Here is a 26,421-nt window from a genome sequence, read left to right on the forward strand (position 1 = left end):
GACAAATCCAGTTTGTTTGGCACCGAGTCCTGAGGAGACTGAGGCCATCCTGATGGATTTGCTCCCAAGCCCAGAGAAGGAAGAGAACACTTGCACCGGGTGAGGCAGGATCACTGCTCACCTTCAGCTGAGATACAGAAGTTTCTGCAGTCTCTCACAGGGTCCAGGATTATTTACTGACTATGGAACTAAGAAGACAATTTTTGCTCTCTCAGTTGCATGGAAGGTATTTCATAGCATGTCTGCTCTTCTGCCTAGCAATTTCCTAAATGATTCTGAAGTACAAGGAGATTCTGGGTATGAACATCTACTTCAGACAAAGATGTGAAAGAAAGTAGTGGCAGGTTAATTAAAACAAGGAATAGATCTCTGAGTCATTCTTATTTGAAGTTCTGTTTTGCTTTGTTCCTATACAAGTGATTGATATAGCATGAACCAGCTACTGAGGAGCACAAGAAAATAGCTATTCACTATGGATTACCACTATCTTAAAGGGATTTATTTAGACAAACATAACCACATGTGATGAAAATAACTGAAAAGTTTGTCTTGCCTAGTTCCAGTAATGCCCAAATTTGTTTTGGAAGTCCTGAAAATCAGTTTTGAAACTGTGTTTTAAATAAACCAAGTATTTCTGCTATGGAAGAAAAATAATGTATACATTTTTATGTTAAGTTTATAACAAGGCTTTTAAAAGAAAACAGTTACAGGTATTCAACTGCATCAGACTTCAAAAGAAAAGAGATTACACATACAATACAAAAATACAAAAAAATATTTTTAGAACTTACAAACTCAAAAGTCTAAGTGGTCAGAGCTTTCCTAAAATAATAATAATAATAATAATAATAAAAAAATACATTTCAAGATGCACTTTCCTTTCTGCACTTGCAAGTTCAACTTTAGCAAGAAGACAGTTTTAGAGGCAGGATGAAAGCAACTAATGTATTGAATGCTACAACCATTTTCCAGCTGAAATTAATTTAGTGTTGACACTATCAGGTATTGGAGTTTAAAAAGAACCTTATGCTTATTTGGGGTATGGGAGGTGCTGCTGGTGGGGCAGGTGGTGGTATTGCTGTTCATAATGTTCTATTTAACCAGTTCTGTTAATAAAATGTTTTTACAAATACACAATCTAAATTAGACTGAAATTTAGATGGCCATTACTAGCACTGAAATCCTTCAGCGCTGTCCTGCAGTATGGAAGCTAAGAAATAAACTGACCAGATTCATGTCACTGCTGAAAATCACTGCAAATGGAAGACAGGCAGGAAAAGGTCAAGTTTTATTTCTGAAGCTGATACTTGTCAGGAACATCAGGACTGCAGCATTCTTCGACCTGATAGTGTCCACTGAGGTCATAGGCATCAAGGCATTTTGTCTTAAATGGCAAGACAGGGAAAGTGCATCTTAGATTTTTCATACTTAAGCAGTGAGTTACTGATTTTTGGTGTGGCTTTTATTCCTTCTAGGCATAGTAAAGAAAAATATTTCAATCAAAGGTGAAGCTTAATGTACATTAGCTTGTATTTTTGGTGGTGGCTTTTGTGTACCACTAGGAAATGCTAACAAGCACTACTCAAGGCTAATGATTTAAAAGGATCACACTGAAAATATTGATTTACCTTTGTAATGAATATTCTTTACAGACTGTATCTAATATACAGACAAGGCCCATTTCCTTAGGACAGAACAGGCCACTGAAGGTTACACACCCTACATGAAATTTTAAACAAAATCAGAGCTAAGTTACCAGAGCCACTCAGAGCAACATAATTCCTAGTTTGCAGAGACTTAACAAAAGGTGACTGCAGGGAGAAAAAAATCCAAGTTCTTACTATTTCCTGTGTAAGATTATATTCAAAGTAATAGTCCAGTAACACCTCTAGTACAAGACAATGCTCACTCTCTTTAGCAGAATTCATGGAGTCAACTGCTTCTCCTGTTATGAAGAGGGAGCCAGAAGTGAGAATGCAAGAGCATTCAATTTTAACCTGATTAAAGAGACAGTAACCTTTTTCATCCACCTTATTTAATCACTGACAAAAAAAATTATCTTAAAAAGGTACCACTCCAATTTCTTTATTATCTGCAACCTTTTGAAACTAATCACATGAACTACAAAATTAGCAAATGCCTTGAAATCTGTATACAAAACATAAATTACCTCTAATTTCAAACTCATTTATTAGTGTACCACTCAAATTCTTAAAAAAGTGGCTCCAAAGATAGTCTCATACCATTCTTAAAAAAGGAAACTGTTCCTTTAATGTTACACCCTCCCCTCCCCCCAAAACACCCAACTTGTAATCCACATCATTTAGTTATTTTCTTGGTCATGGACATTTCCAAGATGAGATTTTATATTTCGTTCCCATAGCTTCTGGTTGTCAGAAAATCCATGCTTTCCTTTATTGAATGAATTTGGTCCTGCTGAGGTTGGTGTATCCCTGTGAAAAGTAAAATAAGAGCAGTTGAGAAAGCCAGCTCAACTATAGTAGACTGCGCCATGTCACACTGAAAATGCCAAATTCAAGCCCAGTCTGCCCTCTACCACACAAGTTTCCTTCTGTGACATCAGAGCCCTCACTATTAGCAACTGTAAGCTGGCCACAGAACTGATCTGTACATAGTATGTCAAAATACGCAATGAGATGGGGCAAGAGAGGACGTGGCAATGGCAGTAATTGCTGCCAGCTTCGAAGATTAAGAAACTGAGGATCTAAATTTGTTACTGGAGAAAAAAGAAAAACCACTACACTAGAGAACTTTCAGAGTGACTGACTTTAAAAGCAGTCTATCATGATTAACACCTCTGAAATACAAATTCTCAAAATTCATCCCTAATTTAAGTGACGCCTCCTCTGAAAAGATCCCTACTCATTTTAGGATTGGCCCCCTACCATCTCAAATCTGTGACAAGTAGAAGAATTACATGATTTATTATAAAGTAAAGAAGCAATTCTTTGTCTTTCTGAGAGATGATTAGATGATTCTTATCTTCAACTTGCACATGAGTTTAAAAATGTGATCAGACTACCTACTTAAAGGCAATTTATAAAAGGGAGAATAAGAAAATACAAGGTAGAGACAAACAGGAATTCCTACCTATTACTCTTCTTCTTCTATTTAATGCAGACTCAATTTCTTCCTCAAAAATGTAAATAAGATTCAAAGTTCAAATGCAAATGTAGTACTTTTAGCCTGCGGATGACAGGCTAAAATTCGGAAATCTTGTTTCTGGAGAAAAGCTTCTTTAACCTATTCTGCCTCCTTGTATTCTCAAGCCATCCTCAAGATCTGCCCTGAGCTGGGCAGGTGTTCCACACTGGCCCTTGTCCAAAGCAGAGCTCAAAGCTGCCCTACCTTCCGATGTTCTTCATGCGCATCTTGGCTTCGGGGGGCATCTCCTCGGGTTCGCTCTGCAGGGACAAAGGAGGTCAGAGCGGGGCTGGGCCCGCCTTGCACACTTCCAACGCCTGACAAGACAGATAAAGGCTGCACTACAGCCCTATAGGACAGCAAGGGACTCTGCACACAATGCAGGTCCTACACAGTTACAGAACAAAATACAAATTCCTTTGTTCAACTCCATGAAAGGAGGAGCAGTAATATGACAACAAAATATTTAGCAAACCAGAAGCACAACTTTCCTTTGCCTCCCCCGAATCAAGAGAAAGCAAGTATTAATTCAAATTATGCTGTGCATCTTATTTTCAGGGAGAAGTTATCAACATTTTAATGATTTCTTGAACCAACACAGAGCTATTGTGTGTTCTTAATCAGAGCCAAAAGAGATGCTTCGAGGTTGAAAACTCCTGACATTTATGTTAAGAACCATAAATAACCCACTCTCCCTGCCTACCACACCAATGATATTTTGTGCTCATCACTGGCTTATTACTCACATCTTCATCTTCGTTGAAAGCTGCTGCTACAGAAAGGGTTTTTGGAGCCAGGGTTGGAACAGGCTCTTTAGGCTTCTGGAAAAGACAAAATGCACAAGTAACATTAGTCTACTAATTCAAAAAAGCTACCCGTGGCTTTTTAAGTATTTTGGTAAAATTAAATCAAAGATCTTCACTGAAATGGGCAACCAGGGGAAAAGTTTTTGTCTGAATCAAGCACATAAAGGATTCTCTAATGACAAAGGAAAATGACTGCTCATTTATGTGTGATCACTCTGAGCAGCAAGCTGAGCTCTCTCATATTACAACTCCCCACATGCAGGTCTTAACTTTCTAGCACACTGCAGGGGTACTCAGCCACTGGGGCATGACACGAACAATTAAAACAGAACCTGAACAACTTGTGGTATTCAAAATTTTATTATGTCACTACTTCCATTATTCTTTTGGGATATTCTTATCCATCAATGTCAGAAAAAAAGGAATATGTTTATTTTCTTCTATTTTAACAATGTGACAGCTTTCTGGCTTAAAACAATTCAATGCTTTTAAACTACTATCAGTATCTAGCACACAGTCTGATTAATATAAGTTCCTTTAAAGAGTATTTATTTTATTTTTTTTTTATTCCTCTATTTAAAGTGGAGGAAGCTGTCAAACTCACAACTGTTACATGTGCTACAACAGTGGTACCAAGAGTTACTTCAACACCACTGAGCAAAAAACAAGTAACTAGTATCAGATTGCTACGATAGTACTAAATCAATCATATACAGTGCTTTCTCCATTTTACTGGTAATTCTTTAATACACACTCCTAGAAGCTGGTACTGCAGCAGAGCCCTTATGCAACTGCCTACAGCTGTTCTTCACTGATACTGCACAACATAGAAATACCATGCCATTTTTAAAGCATCTGTGCCCAAGGAATGGGGAATGTACTACGGGAGCAAAAATGACTGAAGAGAAACAGGTAAATTTCAGCACTGTCACCCACTAAGTTGAGTGAACCAGAAATCCTGAGCCAAATTTATTGCCACTTTGGACATGAGAAACTGAAGCATGCTAGAAGCCCAGAGAAGAAAGCCTTGTCCATTTTCCCAAAGTCTGAGTTGACCTGGCTGCATTTATACCTTAGAATGCTGTCAGCCCACATCTCCTTTCCATGTCAAAATAACAGAGCACCACCATCCTCTGCAGGTTTCTAAAATGCTGGCATTGCGGGTGCAAGCCTTTCACGATCACAGTTTGAATTTGGTGCAGACAGCTACTTACAACATATCCATCACAGTGACAGGTGGGAAATGTAAATGAACTGTATTAAACAGAGAGGCAGCCCCTGGCTTGTCCTTGGCCAAGCCAGGGGAGGACTACTCTGGAAGTACAGAGAGTCACCAGATGTCCATCTGAACAAGCACAAGGATACCTTGTGCTAGACAATCAAGGGGATCAGAATTCTTAGAAACCTATGTAACAAAGCCCCATCACTTGCATTTAACACAAATAAATCATACTGACCTTGCAAAGAACAGGCAAAGTCATGGAAATATGCTACAATTCCCCATGCTAAAATAAGATCTTTGGAGTGGAAGACAACCTATTAAGCCATCTAGATGCTTTCTTCTAGCTTTAAGCATCCTATGCAATGAAGCTCCCAGCACTCATTTCAAAGTAGCCTGAACAGCTTAACAAGTCTCCTCATTTCCCTCAGGAAATTACTGCAGACTTATCAAATCTCATTATAAAATTATTCTGCATGTTCAAAGATCTACAGTTCATTTCAATCAAGTCTTATGATTACTGAGACTACTGACCTGTTATTAATCACCTTGAAGTACTTACACATGCACGACTAGCTGGCCCTGCAACGCCTGCTTAAGCTTTACCCAAGTTACCCTCAGGGGAATTCAAGGTTTCCTCTGCAAGGAAGCCTCCTCAAAGTACTTCCCTTTTCCCTCAGTTTCCCTAAAATTAAAAGCCCTCAGTAAACTTACATTTGCTCCCAGTTTGATGGATATTGCAGATGCCTTCTTTGTTGTCTGACTGCCTATGGAAAATCCAAACTTGGACATTTTGGCAGGAGCAGGCTTTGTGGTGAAGTCTTCAGCTTCTTCATTAGCTGCCCGTTTCTCTGCGCTGCGACTCGAACTTTCTCCTCCATTACTGGAAGAAACAGTCTTAGTTTTCACAGGTTTTTCTGCCTCTTCTTCAGGTCCTGGTGAAGTCGAAACAACTTACCAAGATGAGCTACTTTTACTGAGCAGATTGATGGGAGCAGCAACCTCAAAAAGCATTATACTTTGGGTGCAATAGGTAAGATGTTTTTAGTGACAGCAGTTTCCACCAATGTATATTTAGTGGACAGCAAAACACAAAGAGGAGAAGAAACTGAAAGCACTCCACTACTTGTAAAGAACTTCTTGTATGAGCCAGGAAAACAATCTTGAAGCACCATCTCTTTATTTAGTATGGAAGTCAAAGTTCATGTAGTAAATTAAATGTAGATGACTAAATCTTTTTAAGTTTTTTAAGTTGCCACAGATAAGCTTTCATAATTGGCATCCCAATTCCAAATCTAGAGTGGATAATCTAAGTTAAAATTAATTCTACTAAACTTCTACAAAATCATGTCCATGCCAGTCTCTAGGCTTGTCTGGCACAACTCTAAAATCATGGGAGTGACTACAGTGAGGCCGGCTGTCTCAATCATCTTTCAAGTCACTGCTTGTCCACATCTCATTTGTAATAAATCTGCCAAGCTCTGCTTGAGGAAGAAATCAGCACTAAAAAAGCATATATATAGATTTCATCTTTTCTGGTTCTGTATAGTCATGGAAAACACAGCAGCTGAACAGTGATCCACAGAGAAAAAACATTCAAGTAACACTTCCATTCCTATAAAATCAGCTTCTTCAGCTACACCAAGAGACAAAGGTGTCCTTGGAAAACTCACACTGAACAGAGTAAATGCTTCAGCAAAAAGACACTTCCCTGCCGCTGCAATAAGCAAACCACTGCAGCAGCAGAAGGGGGGAAAAACAAACACACATTAAGGAATGGCCAGGGAAGTGCTCACAGCAGCAGTTTAAAACAACTGGAGCTAGCACAAGTTCCTCATCACATCAAATGGAGAAGAGCACCTTCCATGCACAGCAAATTCCGACCATCAGGGGATAAAGCTCTTTGCACTGCTAATGCAAAAAGCTACTAGGTAAGATGAAGCAATGGGAGAGAAGAAAGTCTGAACTGGGGGTCAACAAGATTGTAGCTCTGAGAAAAAAAACAAAGAAGCAAACAACATCAGGAAAGAGAAAAACTAGGGACTCAATCTATATATATATATTCTCTGCTATTTCCCAAATCAGAAGCAGCAGAATATACCACTTCTACCCCACTCTTCCAGGTATCAATAAGTGATTGAAACCAAAATGGATTTATCATTCACCTTCAGAAATATGGCAGATCACCAAAAAATTGTAACTTTAATCAGTTTCACTGTATTAAAAAATGCTACTAGAAATTTGATCCAGAAAATATAGATATACAAATGAAAAACAAAGGAGAAAGGAGAAACAATCAAAATTTACACAAGTGACCTTGGGTACTGGTACCTGTCTTAGCAGAGTTTACCAAACAGCACTCTGCAGAGACTGTGAGAGCATCCTTATAGTTAGTGCATAAAATCACATTGAACAATGCTCCAAGTGCTGCCTCAGTACACTAGAAACTGATTCAAGGGTAGGTAGAAGATTCACTGGCCTTAAGAGCACTGGAATTGTAGAGCTAAGTCTTTTTCATAATACACAAAATCCATAGCAGCCCAAAATTCAGGGCACAGGGAACCAGTGCCTAGACTAGTGCTAGCTTGAAGGTTATGACACTACTGCTTACACCTTACTTCTTTAAAGTGCAAATTCTCAAATACTGCTAAGCACAAGACGAAGCTAATGCAATCTAACCACATCTGTTTTCTCACCAAACCCTAAAGAGCATCTCTCTCAGAATTAGCTCCAACCAGCACTGCATTCTGAGTGTTATTTCTACTGGGCTTGCCAAAGGATGGACACCAGACTGCTGACAGAAACACTCCTGCTTGATGAGAAAGCTGTAAGGGGCACAGGACAATTGGGGAAGGTGGGGAGGGAGCTGTTGTGCTGTTTGATTTCTGCAGGAAACAGAAATGCAGGCATATTAACCATTAAAGGTCTCTACCATTTCCCATGCCAGTCCATATACATATTCCAAGATCTCAAGGCTGCTTTATCCTTTCCTGGAGGTCATACTTCACCTCCAGAAAACACCAGCACTATTTCCAAAGCAGACTGGCTAGTGCCCTTTCCATGGATTGCAGACATAAGGCGTCCTCCTTCACAGCCAGGTTTTACTCATGTGAATCGACAAGCCACACGAGTGGACACCTTCCACAGCCCAGGTGGCTGAGGTGACAAGAGTGACAGTGCCAGCTGCACAGCATTTCAGGATCGGCTGTCCCTGGGAACCACTGGGGCATGTGGGAACAAACCAGTCACAGCTAAATTAATTTCAAGATAAGCCCCAAAAGCTAAGAACTGCAAATTGCTTTCCAAAATCCTCAGGGAACACCTATTCTTCCTTAGGGCCAAGGTACCTCAATGCATTCAGATCATCTTTCAGCACACAAAACAGCACACAAGACAGTAATTCCTACTGTCTCTTGTAGGATGTGCTGATGCTGTCCAGCATTGTATTACTAATGCAAAAAAAACCAATACCACCACCAAAAAAATAAAAACCAAAAAGTCACCAAAGCCCAAGAGAGAACCAAGAGTCAAGGAACTACCTAAAATCAATACTCTTCAAATGTCAGTGATTATGAGAAATAACATTCACTGTTGAGGCTATCCTGATTGGTTTACAAGCCTGATTTAATTTTTCAACAGATCTAAGAAGTGCCCTCTCCCTACAGATATATGAAAACAAAACAAAAAAAAACCACTAAAACCCAACTAAAACAAAAAAAAGGAAATACACCAAGAAAGAAAAGCTTTATCGTTGCAAAGACACTGTCCTCTCAACTTTAGGGGAAGAAAGAAGAAAAATACAATTAAAGTTTTCGAACCAAATAGTGCAGAAATTACAGGAATGTCCAGTCATAATACAAATACTATAGGACCAAACAGCAAACTTACAGATTGTTGCCAAGCAAAAAATCCCCAAATGCTTAAAACAGCAATTAAAGAATATTCACTAAGAGTGAATATTAATTTATAAAAAAGGTACCATAATTGTTGAAAGTTAATCTTTAAGGCTCTATCTTCATCCCTGCAGACAGCAACAGTGGTATTTCTCTCAGAACACGGCGTTAAGTACTCCGTGTATTTTTACGAGAGAGAAATAGCGCATTTGCACGGACAAGGAGAAGCTGGTGTGTTTTTACAAAAGCGCCGGTAGAGCTGAGCACAGCAGGCGCGACTGGCCTCTCCCCCAGCGCAGTCCCCTCAGGCCCAGGCCACCCACTCTCCCCGCAGGGCCGGGCACCGCACGGCCCGGCCCGGGCAACTCACGGCCGGGTGAGGCACACCTGGACCGCCCCACCCCCGCTGGACCAGCCCAGAGCCCGTTCCCACCCCACAGCTCCGCGGCGAGAGGCGCTACATGTTCACCTCCTGCGGGCTGCGGCCGCTTCGCCTTCTCCCCCTCGGCTCTGCCGTCCGCCATTTTCCCCCGCCTCCTGCGCCGCCTCACGCGCCGCGCACGCGCGCCGCTCGGGCCCGCCCCCGCGACGCCCCGCTCGCGGCCAGGCCGGCCCCGCCCCTGCGGCGCGCGGGGATGGCGCGGCGGGAACCGCGGGAGCGCGATGGGGGCAGCGGGAGCGCGCCGAGCGGCGCCCATCTGAATGATGCTCGTCCGGAGCCGCCGCGCACGTGGGCACGGCTTCCATTCCCTCCCCCGGGGAAAGCGGGGGGATCACAGCCACCCCCCCGGCACTGCCGGCATGGCACCCTAAGCCTCTGCGTCTCGGGGGTGCGAAGGAAGCGCGTCCGCTGCCGCGCCCTCCTCAGTGCGCGTGGTTTAACGATACCTCCCGTGATTCACAAATAGCATTGCCTCACTGCCTCCTCGGTGGGTATAAATAGCTAAAGTGAGTGGAGGTGGTGCGCCAAGAAGGATCCGGTGGTGCCAAGCAATGGGACAAGAGGCAACGGGCAGAAACTGATGCACAGACGTTCCACCTGAACGTGAGGAAGAAATTCTTTCCTGTGCAGTGACCGAGCGCTGGGCAGCTTGCCCAGAGGGGGTATGGAGTCTCCCTTACTGGAGATATTCAAGAGTCATTCAGATGCAACCCTGTGCCACGTGGTCTGGGATGACCCTGCTTGGTTCGGGAAGTTGGACCAGATGACCACTGTGGCCCTTTCCAACCTACCCAGTCTGTGATTCTGTGACACAGAGTTCCAGTGAGCAGTGATACCACCTCCCCCACGCCAGTGTGCAGATCAGAAGAGGCTGTGTGTAAGGAGGAAGAACAAATGACAGAAGGGGCATGGTACTCAGCCCATGGCAGGGGTTGGATCTAGATGAGGCCCCTTCCATCCAGAAGCCCAAACCATTCCACAGTTCTATGGCACGCAGCAGCACGTAGCTCCATTGTTGTCTTCCCCCCCTGAGGAAAGAGAGTCTGCCTGAGCGAGGCACACGCACTCACACAGCCAGTCCTTGCACTTCAGGCCTTCCCAGGCAGCTGAAGGCAGCTCTCAAGCATCACCTGGAACACCACCCTCGGGTGAAGTTTTGTGTACTTCCCAACCACACACAGCTGAAAGGAACCAGGTCTTTCCCTGTGCCAGAGGTGATCCATGCCTGCAGGCCCCTGCCCCTCACAACAGGCAGTGAAGGGCAGTGTTGGGGTAGTGAATCTTCCAATCCCCACCTTAGAACAGCATGTAGGAGGAGGTCACCAGGGAGTGGGTGACCACCAACTCATCATCTGCCATCACTGACTTTAAGCATCCCTCACAAAGAAAGCCCTCCTCATCCCACAGACAGCAGACCTGTATTTAGCTGCCCATGGCAGCTCTGCAGCCTGAACACAGACTTCCAGAGAGACACCAATGTATTATTTTGAGCTGTAAGAAATATTAAAAGGCTCTCTGCTCCTCTAAGTATTTACTAATAGGACAGTTTACCAACTCAGAAGTTCCAGCACTTTGGGAAATCTACATTACATGGCCTGAAAACACAGGCACTCTGGGTTAAAAGTCTTACCCAAAAGTAGGTAAGATTTTTTTTTTTTCAGCACAGTCAAGAAATTTGCCTGATTCCTTCCAAACAGGGACTTTATTTGTGCCAGATAGAACATCCAGAAATAAATTGTGCAGTTCCCCAAACTCACGCAAGGTTTTAACCATTTAGTTCAGCTATCAAAGTCAATTCATTTGCACACAAGAGGATTCAGGAAGCAATGGGAGAGGTCTCTTCTACTTCATCTTAGTGATCTTACAGAATAAAAGGCTGTAGACAGCCTCCAAAGCAGTGAGCTCTGAAGACCTTTGCAATCAGTAACAATCACCCTTGCCCAAGCACAGTTCAATGGAACAGACTGATAGTCTTCATGTAGAGTTATATTTTTTTACAACAGATTATCTCATTTCTCTTACATAATTTCAATAATGTGTGAATAAATTTAAACAGCTGGACTACTTAAGTAATTAAAAAACCCCAACTCTTAATGATGGTAATTTCAAACATAAGCAACAAAACATGTTCTGAGATTAAAAGCTGAACAGAGCACCAAGAAGTCAGCACAGTTTGTGTGTAAAAAATTCATTTTCCTCCCCATCACTCTACTTTTGCTTTAGTTTATACCTCTTGGGGTAGTTTTTGGCAAATTGCTTTTCTACTTTTTCCCGTCCCTTTCCAAGTTTGAGTGTGCTGATCAGGTCTAATGTTTTTTTCAATTCCTTTACAGGCTTGTTTACAAAGTCACAGTATTTCCTTTTTGGAACAAATTCCAGAGCCTTCTTCCAGTCAGCTGTATCTTTCAAGGTTAATAAAATATGCATCATTTGATCCAGTGTGAGATTTTTGGCACCAGCACTCCACAGCAAATACTTATCCAGTGGAAGGGCTGCAGTCTCCAGCCCCAATCGCTTTGCCCGTGCTAAAGAGACTCCTCTTTTTATGCTCTTGTCAACCATTGACCCAACAATATAGATCTTATCGTGATCAAATGCTTTCATTACTTTGGGAGAGTCGGCTGTCAGATAGATGAGCTTATCCTTTGGAAAGATTTCTGTGTAGCACTGGTCTGTCACTGTGATAAGCAGTTTGTCCCATGCCTCTCTATAATTCTTGATAAATTCCCTGTGATAGAGGCTATCATCTTTGAAGTTACAGAAGTGGATGTGGAATGGATCCACAGATCTCCGATTGCTGCTTTCACTCATTACTATCTGTCTCACTGTGTTTGAGACTTCTCGGACAGACATCTCCTTTTCATAAGACATGTCAAATACTAGAGGCTGGCCAAAGATCATGGACTGAGCAGCCCTCCAATTGTATGCTTTGTCCATAGTGCGGGACCATAAACATACAAATGGACTCTTTTTGGTCTCGTCTGTTTTTGAATCTTGATCTTGTGCTTCCAGCCTCCTTTCCCTTTTCTCATCCATTTTTCTCTTGTCATTTTTCTTGTAAAGTTCTTTGAGATGCAAATATTTTAAATACTTCTTTTTGGCTGACTTAGAAGGACACTCCATAAAGGTTTTTAGCTGTTCTTCACTCATATTTTCTGGAACTGCTCTGCCAGCTAGCCTCCACATCTCCAAAGTCTCACGTGCAGCAGCCAAACTGGAAAGCTCCTTTGGCTCTGAGACCATCTCACTGACCTCTTCTTGCAACCCGGATTTCATTACCTTCTTCCACTCATCTAAATCCAGTTTTTCTGAGGGTTCACATGACTTGTCCTGCTTCAGACAAAGTGATAAACTCAGAGTTCTACTGAGCAGAAACAAATCCTTTTTCATCCCATGTTGTGTGGCAAATGGAAGGACAGAACCTCTTACAATTCTTCTCAGAAGCATATTAGCAGACCGCATACTTAGGCATGTGCTGTGTTGCAGCACTTATCTGCAAAACTCCAATAAGAGGGGAAAAAAACTTGTCAGAAATCACAAAGAACACACATACAGATTTTTATCCTTAGTAACACTGACAGACAATAGGTTACTTCTTGAAGGATGCTAGAAATTCCTCCTTCTACTATGAATTTTTTACTGCTTCCTAAATAAAAACAGCTTAAACCAGCTATACTTACTGCAATTTAAAATGCATTCAAACAACCTTCAAGAACTGTCCAAAGAACTGTCCAAGATCTCTTCAAGTTATCTGTATCATATGATGAGCCTTCACAACCAAAGTCGGTGAAATGCTGCATGCAAACCAGAAGTATTTTTATATAATTTATCTATCCTGTGAAAATAGAAAGAAGAGTGGGAAGAATAACAATTAGTACAAGAAAAGACCATCTTTTTTCTTTTTGCTAAATTGTCTGTGAAGTTGGCATAGGCAGATGAAGCTGAGGACATAAATCCCCCCAGTCTCATTAATTTTATCTACATTTGTAGTTAAATATGAAAGGTCTGCAGAAAGAGAAACACACCCAAGAACATTTAATAGTTTCCTTGGCCTACGCACACTACTGAACTAAGCATCAGTGGAGTTTCAGTCCTTGAGGAAACATGATTTGGACAAAACCAGAATTAATTCCAAATTAAAAAAAAAAAAATTCATAATCTTCCTAATAAACTGAAAATAATGTGATATACAGAACAAGAAGTTAGATCTAATATTGGGTTTGTAAACATGTACCTGCTCAGATAAGAGGCACAGAAGGAGCAGTGTACTATTTAGAAAAGTTATATAACCTGGCATGTGTTTTACTACACAGTAATTGATCAAATTGGTGGCTGACCTCTCATGTTCTGCCATTATTAAGATAAATGAAACAAGAACAACCAAGCAACCTAACAATGTGAAAATTTGTAAGTGCTACAATGGAAGCACAATTATTACTTTTACAGTAATTAAATCCTTCAATGTAAAATTGAAGGATTTAACTACTGGCAAAAGTAATACTCAAAGAAGCATGGAGAAATCAAGCGATCAGTTCCTCAATTAACTTACATTACTGGAGCTCCATTTAAGTCAATACTGAGCACCAGACTTACACCATCAGAATACTTGATGACAGCTTTTGATAGAGCCAAGCTACCTTGCAGTGTGTCATTCAAGCTAACATCATTACTGCAAGAATCCATCTAAGGCTCTTTGAAGAATTTGTAGCACTGAAAGTATTTTTCTTTTTTTTTCTTTTTATCATGACTTCACTGCAACTTATCTCAATAACAGAAAGGCTCTCCACTGATATTTCAGAGACTGAACAACTTGCCTTACTTCCCCAGCCTAGCTGCCCACTCAGAATCACAGACTGAGTAAGGTTGGAAGGGGCCAAAATGGATCTGGTCCAACTCCTCTGCTCAAGCAGGGCCATCCCAAGCATATGGCACAGGGTTGTGTCTACACAGGTCTGGAATATCTCCAGTAAGGGAGACTCCACAACCCCTCTGGGCAACCTGTTCAGTGCACAACCGCCTGCACAGTAAAGAAGTTGCTCCTCACGATCAGGTGGAACTTCTGTGCTTCTTGTCCCATAGCTTGGCACCACGGGCAAGAGCCTGGATCCATACTCTCGGCACTCCCTTTAGACACTCACCGATGAAGCCGGCTGCAGGGGAGCAGCACTGCACGTGTTTAACAACTTTTAAACCAGCCCACGAGCACCCGAGCCGCTGAGCGCAGGCCCCCACCCCACAGCCTCGCGCTGTGCCCCCCAGCCCTCCCGGGGCACCACTCCCCGGAGAAGCACCTGTCGGACTCCGGCCGCGCTCCCGCCCAATGGGGCTCGGTCAGGGCAGGGCCGGGCCGGGTCGCCCCCGAGCTCACCGCCGGCCCCGGCCGCGCCGCCACCGCCGCTCACCTCGCGGAGCCGCTGCGCCTGCGCGGGGCGGGCCCGCGGTGCTCCCCTCGGCTGTCCCCGGCGCTCCGCGGCTGCAGCGCCACGTTCCGGGCTGTCTGCGCCCCCACGGCAGGAGCTGCGGCGGGCGGTGATCTGAACTCTCCCGTATTCCACTCCCGGAGAGCCCCCGGGCACTGAGGGGGCTGCTGGTGGGTGCTGCCGCCGCCCCTGGTGCGGGACAGGGTCTGTCCCCGCCGCCGCGCTGGGCTGGGGCGTGAGGCGGTCGGCTGGGGCCGAGGGGTTTGTCAGCCCGGCCTGTTGATCTGTGATCTCTCTCTTGCTCTCTTCTCTCCCCTCCCCGCTTTTTTTCCTTTAAAAAAATGTAATAGAGAAGTTTTGCTTCTTTTTGGCCTGCAGGTTGCTGTTGTTTGATGGTGCGTTGTTTTGTTGTTTTTTCCCCTAACTGCAAGGCTGGGATTTTAGTGGAGACCGTGATCTGTCGCGATGAGTTTTCTGCTGCCCAAACTGACCTGTAAGAGGGAAGTGGATCAGGCAATTAAAAGCGTCGCTGAGAAGGTTTTGGTTCTCCGTTTTGGAAGAGATAATGATGCTGTTTGTCTGCAGCTCGATGATATTGTAAGACCTTTTTTTTTCCTTTTTTTTTTCTTTTTTTTTAACGGACTGTACAAGTGTATTTGTACATAGAAGGGAATATTTTTGCTAAGATAGGCACTCGTGGAAAGTTTGGTGACCAATATAGAATGAAATTACACGATATTTATAAAAAGGTTTGAAAAGTAAGCATCTGTGTTACTACTGTAGTGGCTGAACAAAGTGTTTGAGGTAGACAAGATGTGATATTCTATACCTGCTTAAGCTGGTAACACATAAGAGAAACAAGCTTTATAAAGCTTGCCGCCCTCTTGTTCTCGTTTCTCAGTCTATTTGTCATCTGCCTTTCTCACTCTTTGCAGCTTGCAAAAACAGCTCATGACCTAAGTAAAATGGCAGTCATTTACTTAGTGGATGTGAACAACGTCCCAGTGTACACCCAGTATTTTGACATCAGTTATATTCCATCGACTGTATTTTTCTTCAATGGACAGCACATGAAGGTTGATTATGGGTAAGTCATCCTACCATTGTCTATTACGTCTATAAGAATTATCAGTCTTTTTCTATGTTATCATGTTTGGGGAAGGTAACATTTGAAAACTATTATGTTTGAGAATTCTGTAGGAAGCCGGAAGGATGTAAATAGGGAAGTAATTTGAAATATGCCCTGATGCAATAAGTAGGTGAAATATATCTGACTCTGCAAAAAATAGTAAGAAATTATTAAAATCTTAGATATAACACTATACCTGTTTGACCTTTGGAGGTCACAGCATATTCCTGACTTGGTTATGCAATTACAGAGTTAGTTCATTCTTTCGGAATGACCAGATCAGAACTCCTTATGTCATTTGGGTGTATTTTCACGTTTTTAGGTGGTTTTTCTCTGAATACTTTAATGTTACAATTCTACCTTTGTCTTATGCTTATATTTAGGTCTCCAGATCACACCAAATTTGTGGGAAGCTTCAAAACAAAGCAAGACTTTATAGATCTGATTGAAGTGATCTACCGTGGAGCAATGCGGGGAAAGCTCATTGTCAGAAGTCCTATTGATCCCAATAACATTCCTAAATATGACCTTCTCTACCAAGGAATTTAATGAGTTAATCTGAGAAAATAATTACACAAATGGATGATGTTATAGACCCCTTTTTCCTTTGAGCATTTTTGGCCTCCTCTGACATTGTGGGACAGTTTGAACATTTATCCTGAAGGATCATATTGGTCTCCTTCTGAAGACAGATATTCTGTCACCTCATGCTTCTCTCATAAATAAAGCTACATTTTCATGCACAGAGTTCTTTGAGTTGTGTGCTGACAGCCCTTAGAAAACAGGCAGGCTGTATGCATCCTCAGCTGTGGCATTTCCAGTGCAATCTTCTTCAGGGAACCAAGGCACGCTGGTAGTTGTCTGTTTAGTACCATTTTCATTCAGATGTACTAACAGCAAACGTGACATTAATAAAAAAAGCTGTGCTTGCTCTCAAGAACATTCAATTGAATGTGCCTTTCCTATGAAGAATGTTACTTTTTACCCATTGCTGCATAACAGGACAGAAGTTTTTTCTGAGAGATGATGACTGAAATCTGAAATGGATATAAACACAAAGGCAAGTTGATGCTCTCTTCTCTCTGATACCCATTATTATTGTTCAACAGCTTTTTTGACTGAGATTGGAATGTTCTACACTTGGAGGAGAAGGTTTTGTCATCTTTCAAAGGATCCTTTTTTGTGGCCATTGAACACTTGATTCCCATGGGTTTGAACTGGAAATTAAGAAGAATTATTTTGTTTATATTCACTTTAAAGAGTATTTGACCTTCTGCTTGTACACATTGCAAGCCTTGAGTATGTAAATTTAAAAACTGTATTTCCCACCTCTGTCTAAAGTTAAACAGCTGAGAGGAAGCAGCAGTGTCATTCCTTTGCATCAGTTTGGTCACTGCAGGTTGCCTGACTAGTGTATCTCTGTAGCAGCTCATGTCCAGTATACTCACTGGCTTAGCTGGCTTTAAAATGGAAATTATTTTACCTCCATGTGTCATGTTTGGGGCACACCAGCTCTGACTGGAGGGAAGGTAGTACTGTGTACTTCCCTGAAGCATTGTTCAGCTTAACAGTAAATGTTTCAAGGAGAAAGGTGGATGTTCCAGCTCTTGAAAGATTTTAAACAATACATGGTACATAGGAGGAAACAGATTGTTTATAGATGATTTTGCTATTCCAGATTTGGCCTTCTAATGAAGCTAAGCACTTAAGCAAATGTTTTCCTGATTGTTTAGTCTGATTATAGAGCCAAAACTATAGAATGTTTATTATAGAAAATGATAGATGAGAGTTAGTATACCTTAACATCTTTAATTCAATTTTATATTTCACAGCTAGCCAAAGGGTTGTGGCTTAAAGCTTTCAACAATGCATATCTTTCCTAATAGTTAACTTTTGTGTTTTTCTTCTCTGACAGAACTCAGTACATCCCTCTGGGTGTCCAGAGTTGGCAAGGACCCCGCCGGGGGGCTCGGAGACCCTGGCATGCTGCCCAGAACACCTGGGGATTTGATTTTGACCCTTGGAGCAAGTTGCCAACTTTGTATGAGGACATGAAAGTCACACAGGTTTGAATAGTGTAATAACAAAATGATCACAGGGTGAAAATGTAGATTTTAGGATTTTTGGTATGGGGGTTATGGGGACAAGATAGAGGAATCTGGGTGTGTCTAGCCTTTCTCCTTCTTCTTGTTCTCCATTTTCTGCAGTGGTGTTGGCACTTTGGGATTGGTTTAGAGTAGAAGTGCACTGTCTAACATGGGTGATAGGTATTGGGAATTAAGTGTAAATATGGTATACGTAGTTTGTAGTATAAAAGGACAACACCACCTCGGGGGCGGTCAAGAGTACTCGTGGTGCCCTGCAGAGCGGATCTCCACTGGGCAGAAATAAAATTTTATAGATAAGAATTAATAAACAACCTCAAGACTGAAAAGTGAAGAGTCCAGACTCATTCTTCAGTTGCGCGGGCCTAAGCAGAGACATCCTACGCATCTCGGGGCAGCAATTATCAACAGCAACCCAAGAACTGGCGTCCCTGGCTGGGCACGTTCCAAGGGGGCACTGCTAAACCTCTTGGGAAGCAGCCAGAACAGCGCGAGAAGCAGCAGCCACTCTCAAGACCATCCAGAGAGCTTCTGCTGAAGAGACTCGTAGCAGACCAGTCCGGAGCGCAGCCAGAAAGCGCGCCTGGATCCACTCTCCCGTGACCTGCTGGCCGCTTTCCAGTTGGACCGTCATACTGCCCTGACAACTCGGATTTGGTAAGAAGGTCAAAATTAAGAATATGGGGGGAACATGTTCCCAGGAACAGTTAAGGATTTTGTCAGCCTTACAAGGCGTGGCAGAGGCACACCCGATGGAGATTTCAAAGAAAGAACTTAAAGATCTTTTGCTATGGGTAAACTGTAATTATCTGTACTCAGAGACACATCTATTGTTTGAAGTGGGATTCTGGCAAGAAATCAACAGACATCTTTATCATTCGGCCACAAGAAAAGATGAAACGGCCATGAAATTTTTACCACCTGCACGGGTGATGCTGGAAGCAACCTCAGCAAAATCTGGGAAGGTTGCCAAACAGCAGGTTGCTAAAACTCCCACAGGGGCAGAGGGAGGGGAGCAAAGCCAGAAGCGGAGGGCGGCTCTTGTTCCAATTGTCCCAGAGGAAACAGAAATAGCTCCCAAAGAAGGGGAGCAGGAGGGAACTTCATCACCTCCGATTCCCTCATCACCCCAAAAGCCCACGGGACCTCCAAAGCATCCGAAAACCCCAGATACTTCAGGGTTATCGGGCTCAGACTCAGACACCCTCTCACTCCCGGGAGAGCTCAGGGCTGAAATGTCTCCAAGCAAATTCAAGGAATCGGACTGTGCCATTTTAGAGGCGTGTCCTCCCGATTCGCAGGAACCAAAGGGACGTAGGGGAGGGAAAACAGCAGACTCGGGAAGGGGCGCTAAAGTGGGACCAGAGGGCGAGGGGGAAAATTCTCTCGTGGTGGTGTGGGTGGCCAGCGGCGGCAGCCTCAGGCGGCGGCGGGGCCAGCCGGCGAGGGGGGAGGGAGGTGGTGGGAGACATGGGAGTCTCCAGTCCCGGGGAGACACACACGTATCCAATCTCAACTGCTAGCTCAGTCAAAAATCGCACAGTCTCGGTCTCACTCAAAATTGCGAATGCTGCAGTCAGCCGAACAGGAGCCCATCGCGGTCGCGCCCCCAGCACGGTCAACCACGCTGGCGACAGCGCCGCCTTGTGGTGGGGTCACCACATTGCAGGACATGCCAGACCTGGTCGGCCAAGCCACAGCGCCGTCTGGTGGCGGGACTGCAACATTGCAACATTTTTTTCCAACTACATACAAAAGGAAATCTAAATCAACGACAAGTACAACACGGCAAATGGAGTATTCATCAGCTTCTGAATCTCATGAAGCTCAAGACACTTCTGATGAGGCACAACCAACAGGATGATACAATAGGCATTACTGCCTCAGAGGGTGTTCCAGCATGGATGTTTTCAGCAGCAAAAGCAGCCAGTTCTTCAGGCCGGAAGCCAACCATCACTGTACCAAGGAGTGCAGCCAAATACCTTCTACAATATTTAAGCACGGCCATGGGAATGCAAGCACGAGAATTTCAGATTCCTGTTCCGGATTTAGGAGCAAGGCTGAAAACTTGCCCATTTCATAAACCCTACCAGACATTTTTGAGCAGGCAAGATTAAGCTACGCATTTTTTCATCAGAATGCACAGGCACTGTTGGAATCCTTTCGTCTTTCAAAGAGCCAGGCGAGGGAAGTCATTAGTGCTTCTCCAGACTGTCAGCTTGTGCAGCCACCTGCTTCCACAGGAGCAGTCAATCCATGGGGACTGCAAAGTCTTCAACTGTGGCAAGCTGATGTCACAAAATATCCGTCATTTGGAAAGTTCAAAAATGTTCATGTTTCAGTGGACACATTTTCAGGAGCAGTCTTTGCATCAGCACATACAGGAGAAACAGCAGAACATGCCTGTGGACATTTCTTGCAAGCATTTGCATCATTTAGTGTACCTCAAGAGATAAAAACAGACAATGGCCCAACATACGCAGGGAAGGTGCTTGACAAATTCCTGAAAAAGTGGGGTGTCAGACCCATATTTGGTATTCCATATTCCCCCACGGGTCGAGCAATCATTGAAAGAACACATCATACCCTGAAATCCCTTTTGGATAGACAAAAAAGGGGGGAGCCAGAGGTGACGCCTCACATGAGGTTGAACAAGGCATTGTATGTGTTGAATTTTCTCAACAGCTCCTCTTCAGAGCCCAATCCACCGATTTTAAGACACTTTTCAAACAGCTCTCAGGCAAAACTAAGGGAGAATCCTTTAGTTTTGATCAGAAACCCAGAGACAGGACAAATAGAAGGTCCCTTCAAATTAATTACATGGGGCAAGGGTTTCGCTTGTGTTTCCACAGGGCGAGGTCTGAAGTGGGTGTCAGTGTGACATGTGAAGCCATATCAGACTCAAGAGCAAGAAGACACTGATCCTGGAAACAGAGAAGCGAGCACGCAGACAGAAGAGAACCAGACTCCAGACATTGACTCAGAAAAGACATAAAAGAACAAGGACTTGGGGGTTTCTTTTGGGGTTTGGGTGTCAAAAACATGGCAAAGCTTCTCATGAAGGGTGAAGCCATGAGCTTGGTAATGCTTGTGTGCCTCATTCTTCCACCTATTGCTTTAAGCAATGGGGCGGATTTGCCCATTGTCCAACCAAAACAGAACATTTGGGAAGCTTTGTCTCAGGCAGCAAATCTAGACAGCATTTGCTTGACACACTCAAGGCCAGGGAGACCATTTTCAACATGCATGGTTGGATTGCCAGTGGACAAATGGCCGGTTCCAAAACACACTCCTGTAAAAGTCTCACGGGTCATTATGGATCCTATGAATGAGTGGTGTTCTTGGACAAAACTCCTTCCTGCGGCTTCCTCTGAGCCTCAGGAAGTGGAAATTTTTGGGTCCACGACAATGGAACTTTGCATGAAATTCGAAATTTCGGATGTGACAAAAGCAAAAAATAAGACCATTGATGTCACTTTGAATCATGGCTTTTACAAAAATGCATCGGCTTGGTGCAAATACACCAAGACGACAACTCAAGCATTGCTCCAAGTTCCAACACAATTGCCTCGGGGGATCTTTTTCATTTGTGGGGACAGAATTTGGCATGGCATCCCTGCAAATGTCAAAGGCAGCCCATGCAGCATTGGAAGAATTTCATTGTTGTCACCTGATTCGAAATCATTGAAAGAACAAAAGCGTAAAGGGAAAAGATCATTGGAACAGTACAGTCCAAATTGTGATGATGAGGTAAACACTTGGGACAAGGCTTGGAGAATTGCCGTTGCAATTTTCTCAGCTCAGACAGCGTCAGGGGTGGCCTTGACTCAACTGGACCATATGGATTGTTGGTTGAGCAAACATGCTTGAGCCGTTTCTCTTGCACTGAGTGACATGTTAAAAGACATTGACAGTGTGAGACAGGCAACTCTTCAAAATAGAGCAGCAATCGATTATCTGCTGCTGGCACATGGACATGGATGTGAGGAATTTGAGGGAATGTGCTACATGAACCTGACAGATCACTCAAATTCAATTCATGAGAACATCAAAAAGATAGAGGAAAGTATAAAAAAGCTTGGGGAGATCACTGGATCTTGGATCGATGATGTTGTTGGATTTTTTGATCTTTCTCCATTGTGGAAAGAGCTTCTAAAAATAGGGTTTTATATTTTAGTAGGACTTTTGGTTCTCATGTTCATTGGGCCATGCATCTTTTGCGTGTGCAGCGGGTCATGAATCAAGTCACCAAAGAGGTGTTTTTGGTGCAAACAGAAGGGGGAGACTTCTCAAAACCAAACATAGTTTCAAACTTAGAACTGTGATTTTCTCCACAGCAAGATGAAGGTGCTTAAGTGACTGAAACGTGCAGAGGCACTTATGAAAGGAAGAGACCACTATCAAGAACAAACCAGTGTACCTTTATTAATTGCCTGTCTTCTTTCTTGTGCTGCTTCTGGTTTCAACAGGTGAATTCCTCAAGGCTGTTGTGATCTTGGCTTTCAGCATGCTCTTCAAGTACTTAAAGATGGGTTGTAAACAGCAGGAGGGTGCTAAACCATACTTTTCTGTTCCAGCAGAGAAAGTAGGACAATTTACTCTCATGAGAAAGTGCACAGTTTTATTTAGGGGTTTGCTGTTTGACACCCATTCTCGGCAGTTTTTGTGTATCCATTCCTGTATTTCTGGATCGTGCCTGCTCTGATGCTGTATGTTGTGTGTGGAGTCAATGAATGCCACAGAGTACACTTTATTGATCACCTCACGTTTCCTGTGCACCAGAAGATCAACAAACACCAACCCACCATAGCCATGGGCAATGAAGGCCACGTTGCTGGCTGCACTTTTTGCAATGAAATGATCCCATACATACACAGTGTGCTCTTCGGGGCTGCTGCTACCCCTCTTGGGGATCAAACAGGCAGACTGTCTGACAGAAAATCTCTCCTTTTCAGTGTTCATATCAGTGAAATTGTCATTGGGGTTCAGTACAATCACTTCCCAGTGGCTCTGCAGGGCCATTTTGATGAATGGTATTTGTGTTCCATGTTTCAGGCCCTCACTGACAATTGCCCTTCGCCCCCACTGTCCAGCACAAAAAGCTCCGTGGTCTTGAAGAAAGATAATTAGGCTAGAAGAACTTGTTAATGCATCCTTGCTCATGAAAAAGAAGCTTCTTGGTTCATCCTCTGTAGCATCTGTAGGAATATAAACCTTCTGCAGCATGCAGACTCTTTCCAGGAGCTCATAAACATACTGGGTAATAGAATGTCCCAGAACTTCATAGCGTTCATGATTCTGCTCATGTCCATTCTTGTAGTAATTGAAAACAAAGGACTCATTTGTATCCAGGTGCCTCAGTTCCCCTTTTCTATTGAAGTCATATTTTAGTTCCTCTTGATACTTGGAACCCTCTGTTAGTTTCCTCAAACTGAGTTCACGCTGTATTTGTAACCACTACAAATTAAGAAGACTGTTATTGTCTTCTTAAGTAGTGATAGACCTCCACACAACACCTGTCTCCCCACCCCTCCCTGCATTAGAATTTAGACTTAAAAGCTGTTACAAATTAAATACTTGTTAAACCAGAGTATTTCATGGTGATGTATAGCAAACCAGCTGCTTCTAAAACCTCTTAGAGATGTCAGTTTCAAAGTTCCAACAGCAGTAACTCCTCTGCCTTTATTACACCTTATTTCAGTTTGGTAGTTAAAAATTTGTAAGTAGCATGTTTATTTAAAGACCTGTTAAGGTAGTTTGAATTAAGGGCTTTAAGAAGGAGGCACATGTACATGGCTCATTGTTCACTTGAACAACTTTTATTGTGCTGTCTCCTAGCCATTATCTTGGAACTCCACTGAGTTTCAAGGCCACCTTTGAAATACAGGCCTAGGCAGTTGGACATAGTCCAAGCGTCATAACTGCATCCTGAGCTTTTAAAGAAAATAAGCTGTGCTTACTAAGGACTGAAACCTTCCTGTTGCTTGTGTACCAGCATACTCTCCATGTTGTTCTACCTTCAGCTGCACTAGAACAGATAATAATGATGTGCTTGCTTTCTGCTAATCACTCTAATTAGTCATTCATCCTTGCAAGAACTTGCCACATGGAAATAGAGGAATGGATGACAGAATAAAGTAGCCACTGTGATCCAGGAGCAGGAGAAAAGAAAGTCCAGGCAGCAAACTATCATGAGGTTGGCCTGAGATCTCCAAATTCAGATTATCTCTTATGACTGAAATGAATTATACCAGAAAGTGATTTTTGAGCAGCTGAAAAATTAAGTTTAGCATAACCTTCTATTTTCCTAGTAATTCTTCAGTCTACTACTGACTGTCACTGGCTATAGAACAGCAAACAGGGTAACCTTTGGTATGGTCAGAATCCTACCTTTAGAGGAGTTTAGTCCTAATACAGTAATTTTTTTTTTCCTGTAAACGGTCTGAATCAAGTTACATTTGGCAAGTTACACTGTATACCTTTAAGTTTTTCTTGCTGAACTAAAAGAAGTTTTATAGAACACAGTAAGTTACATTCTATATTAAAAGTCACTGTACCATTTGATAAAGCCAATTACTAGGACAAAAAGTGATCTGAATATTTTCATGTAAGCAACTTGATTTGGAACCCAACTCTTTCAAGGAATGCAAGTTTTCTTGAGGTAAGGTGCTTAGCAAAATTATTTCTTACACTCCTAAATTAAAAAAAACAAACAAACAAAAAGCCCCAAACAAAAACATTTTTGCTTTTCAACACATAAAACACCATATGTATTTTCTTTTTAAGTAATCTCCACTGGGCCAGTGTTATTAAGTCCTCTCTTCATGGTCATTCCTGTCTTCTAAATAATAGAGAGCAGGCTAGAAAATTATGCTTTCTCCTTTTTTACCTCATATAATCAGTACACATAGAAAAAGGGGAAAAATCATATGCTATGATATATAATCCATTTATTACTCTCTTGCCAGTTTCTTGAAATGGAAACAGCACAAAAAAAATGCAAGGGCACCCATTCATCTATGATTTTTTCATTCTGCAGGAAGGCACAAAAGACACAAAGGAGATGGGAAAACAGTGTGTTTGCTATACTACTGAAATATGGGCAATTAATGCAAAAGAGATAATACTTAGTGGGAAAGAAACTACCAATATTCCAGTTGTTGTTCCCATGAGACCAAGTAGGAGAAAAATGGGCATATTTTAAGAAAAGATGTGTTTGAAGAAAGGCAGAAAGCTTTCTGTAAGAATTAGAAATAGGTAGGTGCCTTTTCCTTGGAGTGGCATGCTGGGGACCACCTCTCAGTCCCTTTCCCTCCTCACCCCTAAAAGATTGGAGAGACTAATTTCCCAGCATACTCTGAACAGGAGATTACTATTCTTTTACTTCAGCTACTAACAGCAACATTGTTTTTTCAGTTCCAAACCAAGGATGTGTGATTCCAAATTAAACCCTGAACATCTACTTTACAAAGCATTGTGAATGGTTGCTGAAGATTTCAGGAAGCACAAACAAACAAACACAGTTTTACATGAAGTGCACATATGACTTTCCTTCCTAAAATTGCCTTCAGGATACAAAATGAAAAGTTTTGAGGCAATTAATGATAGGTTATCATTTTGGAGTTTACTTAAATAGTAGCTTAGAATTATATACTTATTAGTCCAGAGAACTGATTTTATTGTAGTAACACAATTAATTATAGAATTAAAAAGTAGCAATTACAGGTTGTTCCAGATACAGCTGCATAATGCATACACTTCTTTGTTGTAAGACTGCATTCTAAATCAGCATTGATAGCTGTTTGTATTTCACTGTCTATATATATAAATGCAATATTCAAGGTTTTATATACTAGCATATAAAACCTTGAATATTGCATTTACAATAGCCTTGACAATTACTACCTTAGTTTTAAAAATTTGCTTTTGGGGAAAAATAATCCCTCTTTCCCTTCCTCCCACTTTTCTATTCAGATTCTAAAATGCTTCAGATGTAAATTCAGCTGGTACTTGTTGCAGCATTTGGCATACTGTAAACACAAATGCAGTATAAGTACTACATAAGATCCATAAAGATTACTTTGTTTTCCATTTAAAACCACTTCATTCTAGTAAAGCCCAATATTACCATATGCTCTTCTGTAAAATCTGTCATCATCATAGACGGAAATCTTTTTCACTCTGGGAGTCTAGACAAGTCCTCTGTATGAAAAAAAATAAACCAAATAATGGTTTCAGTTTT

General features: G+C 42.4%; 4 protein-coding genes across 8 annotated transcripts; 1 reads left to right on the plus strand and 3 right to left on the minus strand.

Annotated features, from left to right (window-relative positions):
- Nucleotides 1-640: 640 nt before the first annotated feature.
- On the minus strand, nucleotides 641-9,845 carry PCNP (PEST proteolytic signal containing nuclear protein). Of its 3 annotated transcripts, none has more exons than XM_071433521.1 (5): nucleotides 9,553-9,845; nucleotides 5,905-6,073; nucleotides 3,912-3,986; nucleotides 3,370-3,425; nucleotides 641-2,453 (listed from the first exon to the last, which is right to left on the minus strand). In XM_071433521.1, exons 1-5 carry the CDS (start codon nucleotides 9,828-9,830, stop codon nucleotides 2,324-2,326), a joined length of 708 nt encoding a protein of 235 aa, XP_071289622.1. In that variant the 5' UTR covers nucleotides 9,831-9,845; the 3' UTR covers nucleotides 641-2,323. The 3 variants fall into 3 exon arrangements, with proteins under 3 accessions (XP_071289622.1, XP_071289621.1, XP_071289623.1); XM_071433520.1 differs by having other exon boundaries at nucleotides 5,905-6,125; nucleotides 9,553-9,707; XM_071433522.1 differs by lacking the exon at nucleotides 9,553-9,845 and adding an exon at nucleotides 6,149-7,144.
- A 1,363-nt stretch (nucleotides 9,846-11,208) lies between these two features.
- Nucleotides 11,209-14,987, minus strand: TRMT10C (tRNA methyltransferase 10C, mitochondrial RNase P subunit). 3 transcript variants are annotated; one of them, XM_071433535.1, is made up of 3 exons: nucleotides 14,928-14,987; nucleotides 13,206-13,360; nucleotides 11,209-13,026 (listed from the first exon to the last, which is right to left on the minus strand). In XM_071433535.1, exon 3 carries the CDS (start codon nucleotides 12,985-12,987, stop codon nucleotides 11,734-11,736), a length of 1,254 nt encoding a protein of 417 aa, XP_071289636.1. In that variant the 5' UTR covers nucleotides 12,988-13,026; nucleotides 13,206-13,360; nucleotides 14,928-14,987; the 3' UTR covers nucleotides 11,209-11,733. The 3 variants fall into 3 exon arrangements, with proteins under 3 accessions (XP_071289636.1, XP_071289635.1, XP_071289637.1); XM_071433534.1 differs by having other exon boundaries at nucleotides 14,817-14,960; XM_071433536.1 differs by lacking the exon at nucleotides 14,928-14,987 and adding an exon at nucleotides 14,664-14,791.
- TXNL4B (thioredoxin like 4B) lies at nucleotides 14,964-17,016 on the plus strand. Its single transcript, XM_071433538.1, has 4 exons — nucleotides 14,964-15,115; nucleotides 15,377-15,542; nucleotides 15,881-16,032; nucleotides 16,458-17,016. The coding sequence occupies exons 2-4, from the start codon at nucleotides 15,411-15,413 to the stop codon at nucleotides 16,621-16,623; spliced, it is 450 nt and encodes a 149-aa protein (XP_071289639.1). The 5' UTR covers nucleotides 14,964-15,115; nucleotides 15,377-15,410; the 3' UTR covers nucleotides 16,624-17,016.
- A 5,565-nt stretch (nucleotides 17,017-22,581) lies between these two features.
- On the minus strand, nucleotides 22,582-24,186 carry LOC139593135 (putative protein ARB2BP). Its single transcript, XM_071433828.1, has 2 exons — nucleotides 24,172-24,186; nucleotides 22,582-23,636 (listed from the first exon to the last, which is right to left on the minus strand). Exons 1-2 carry the CDS (start codon nucleotides 24,184-24,186, stop codon nucleotides 22,605-22,607), a joined length of 1,047 nt encoding a protein of 348 aa, XP_071289929.1. The 3' UTR covers nucleotides 22,582-22,604.
- Nucleotides 24,187-26,421: the final 2,235 nt, after the last annotated feature.

The sequence above is a fragment of the Agelaius tricolor genome, unplaced genomic scaffold (assembly GCF_023055355.1).
Source record: "Agelaius tricolor isolate 1412-34295 unplaced genomic scaffold, bAgeTri1.0.p SCAF_9, whole genome shotgun sequence".
In the NCBI taxonomy this organism is placed as follows: Eukaryota; Metazoa; Chordata; class Aves; order Passeriformes; family Icteridae; genus Agelaius; species Agelaius tricolor.

Coding starts and splice junctions, on each gene's coding strand:
- TRMT10C (XM_071433535.1), bottom strand. CDS start 12,987: ATGCGGTCTGCTAATATGCTTCTGAGAAGAATTGTAAGAGGTTCTGTC.
- PCNP (XM_071433521.1), bottom strand. CDS start 9,830: ATGGAAGCCGTGCCCACGTGCGCGGCGGCTCCGGACGAGCATCATTCA. Junction 6,074..9,552: donor GCGGCCGCAGCCCGCAGGAG/GTGAACATGTAG, acceptor TGTTTCTTCCAG/TAATGGAGGAGAAAGTTCGA. Junction 2,454..3,369: donor CGCATGAAGAACATCGGAAG/GTAGGGCAGCTT, acceptor TACTTTTCACAG/GGATACACCAACCTCAGCAG.
- TXNL4B (XM_071433538.1), top strand. CDS start 15,411: ATGAGTTTTCTGCTGCCCAAACTGACCTGTAAGAGGGAAGTGGATCAG. Junction 15,543..15,880: donor GTCTGCAGCTCGATGATATT/GTAAGACCTTTT, acceptor CACTCTTTGCAG/CTTGCAAAAACAGCTCATGA. Junction 16,033..16,457: donor CACATGAAGGTTGATTATGG/GTAAGTCATCCT, acceptor GCTTATATTTAG/GTCTCCAGATCACACCAAAT.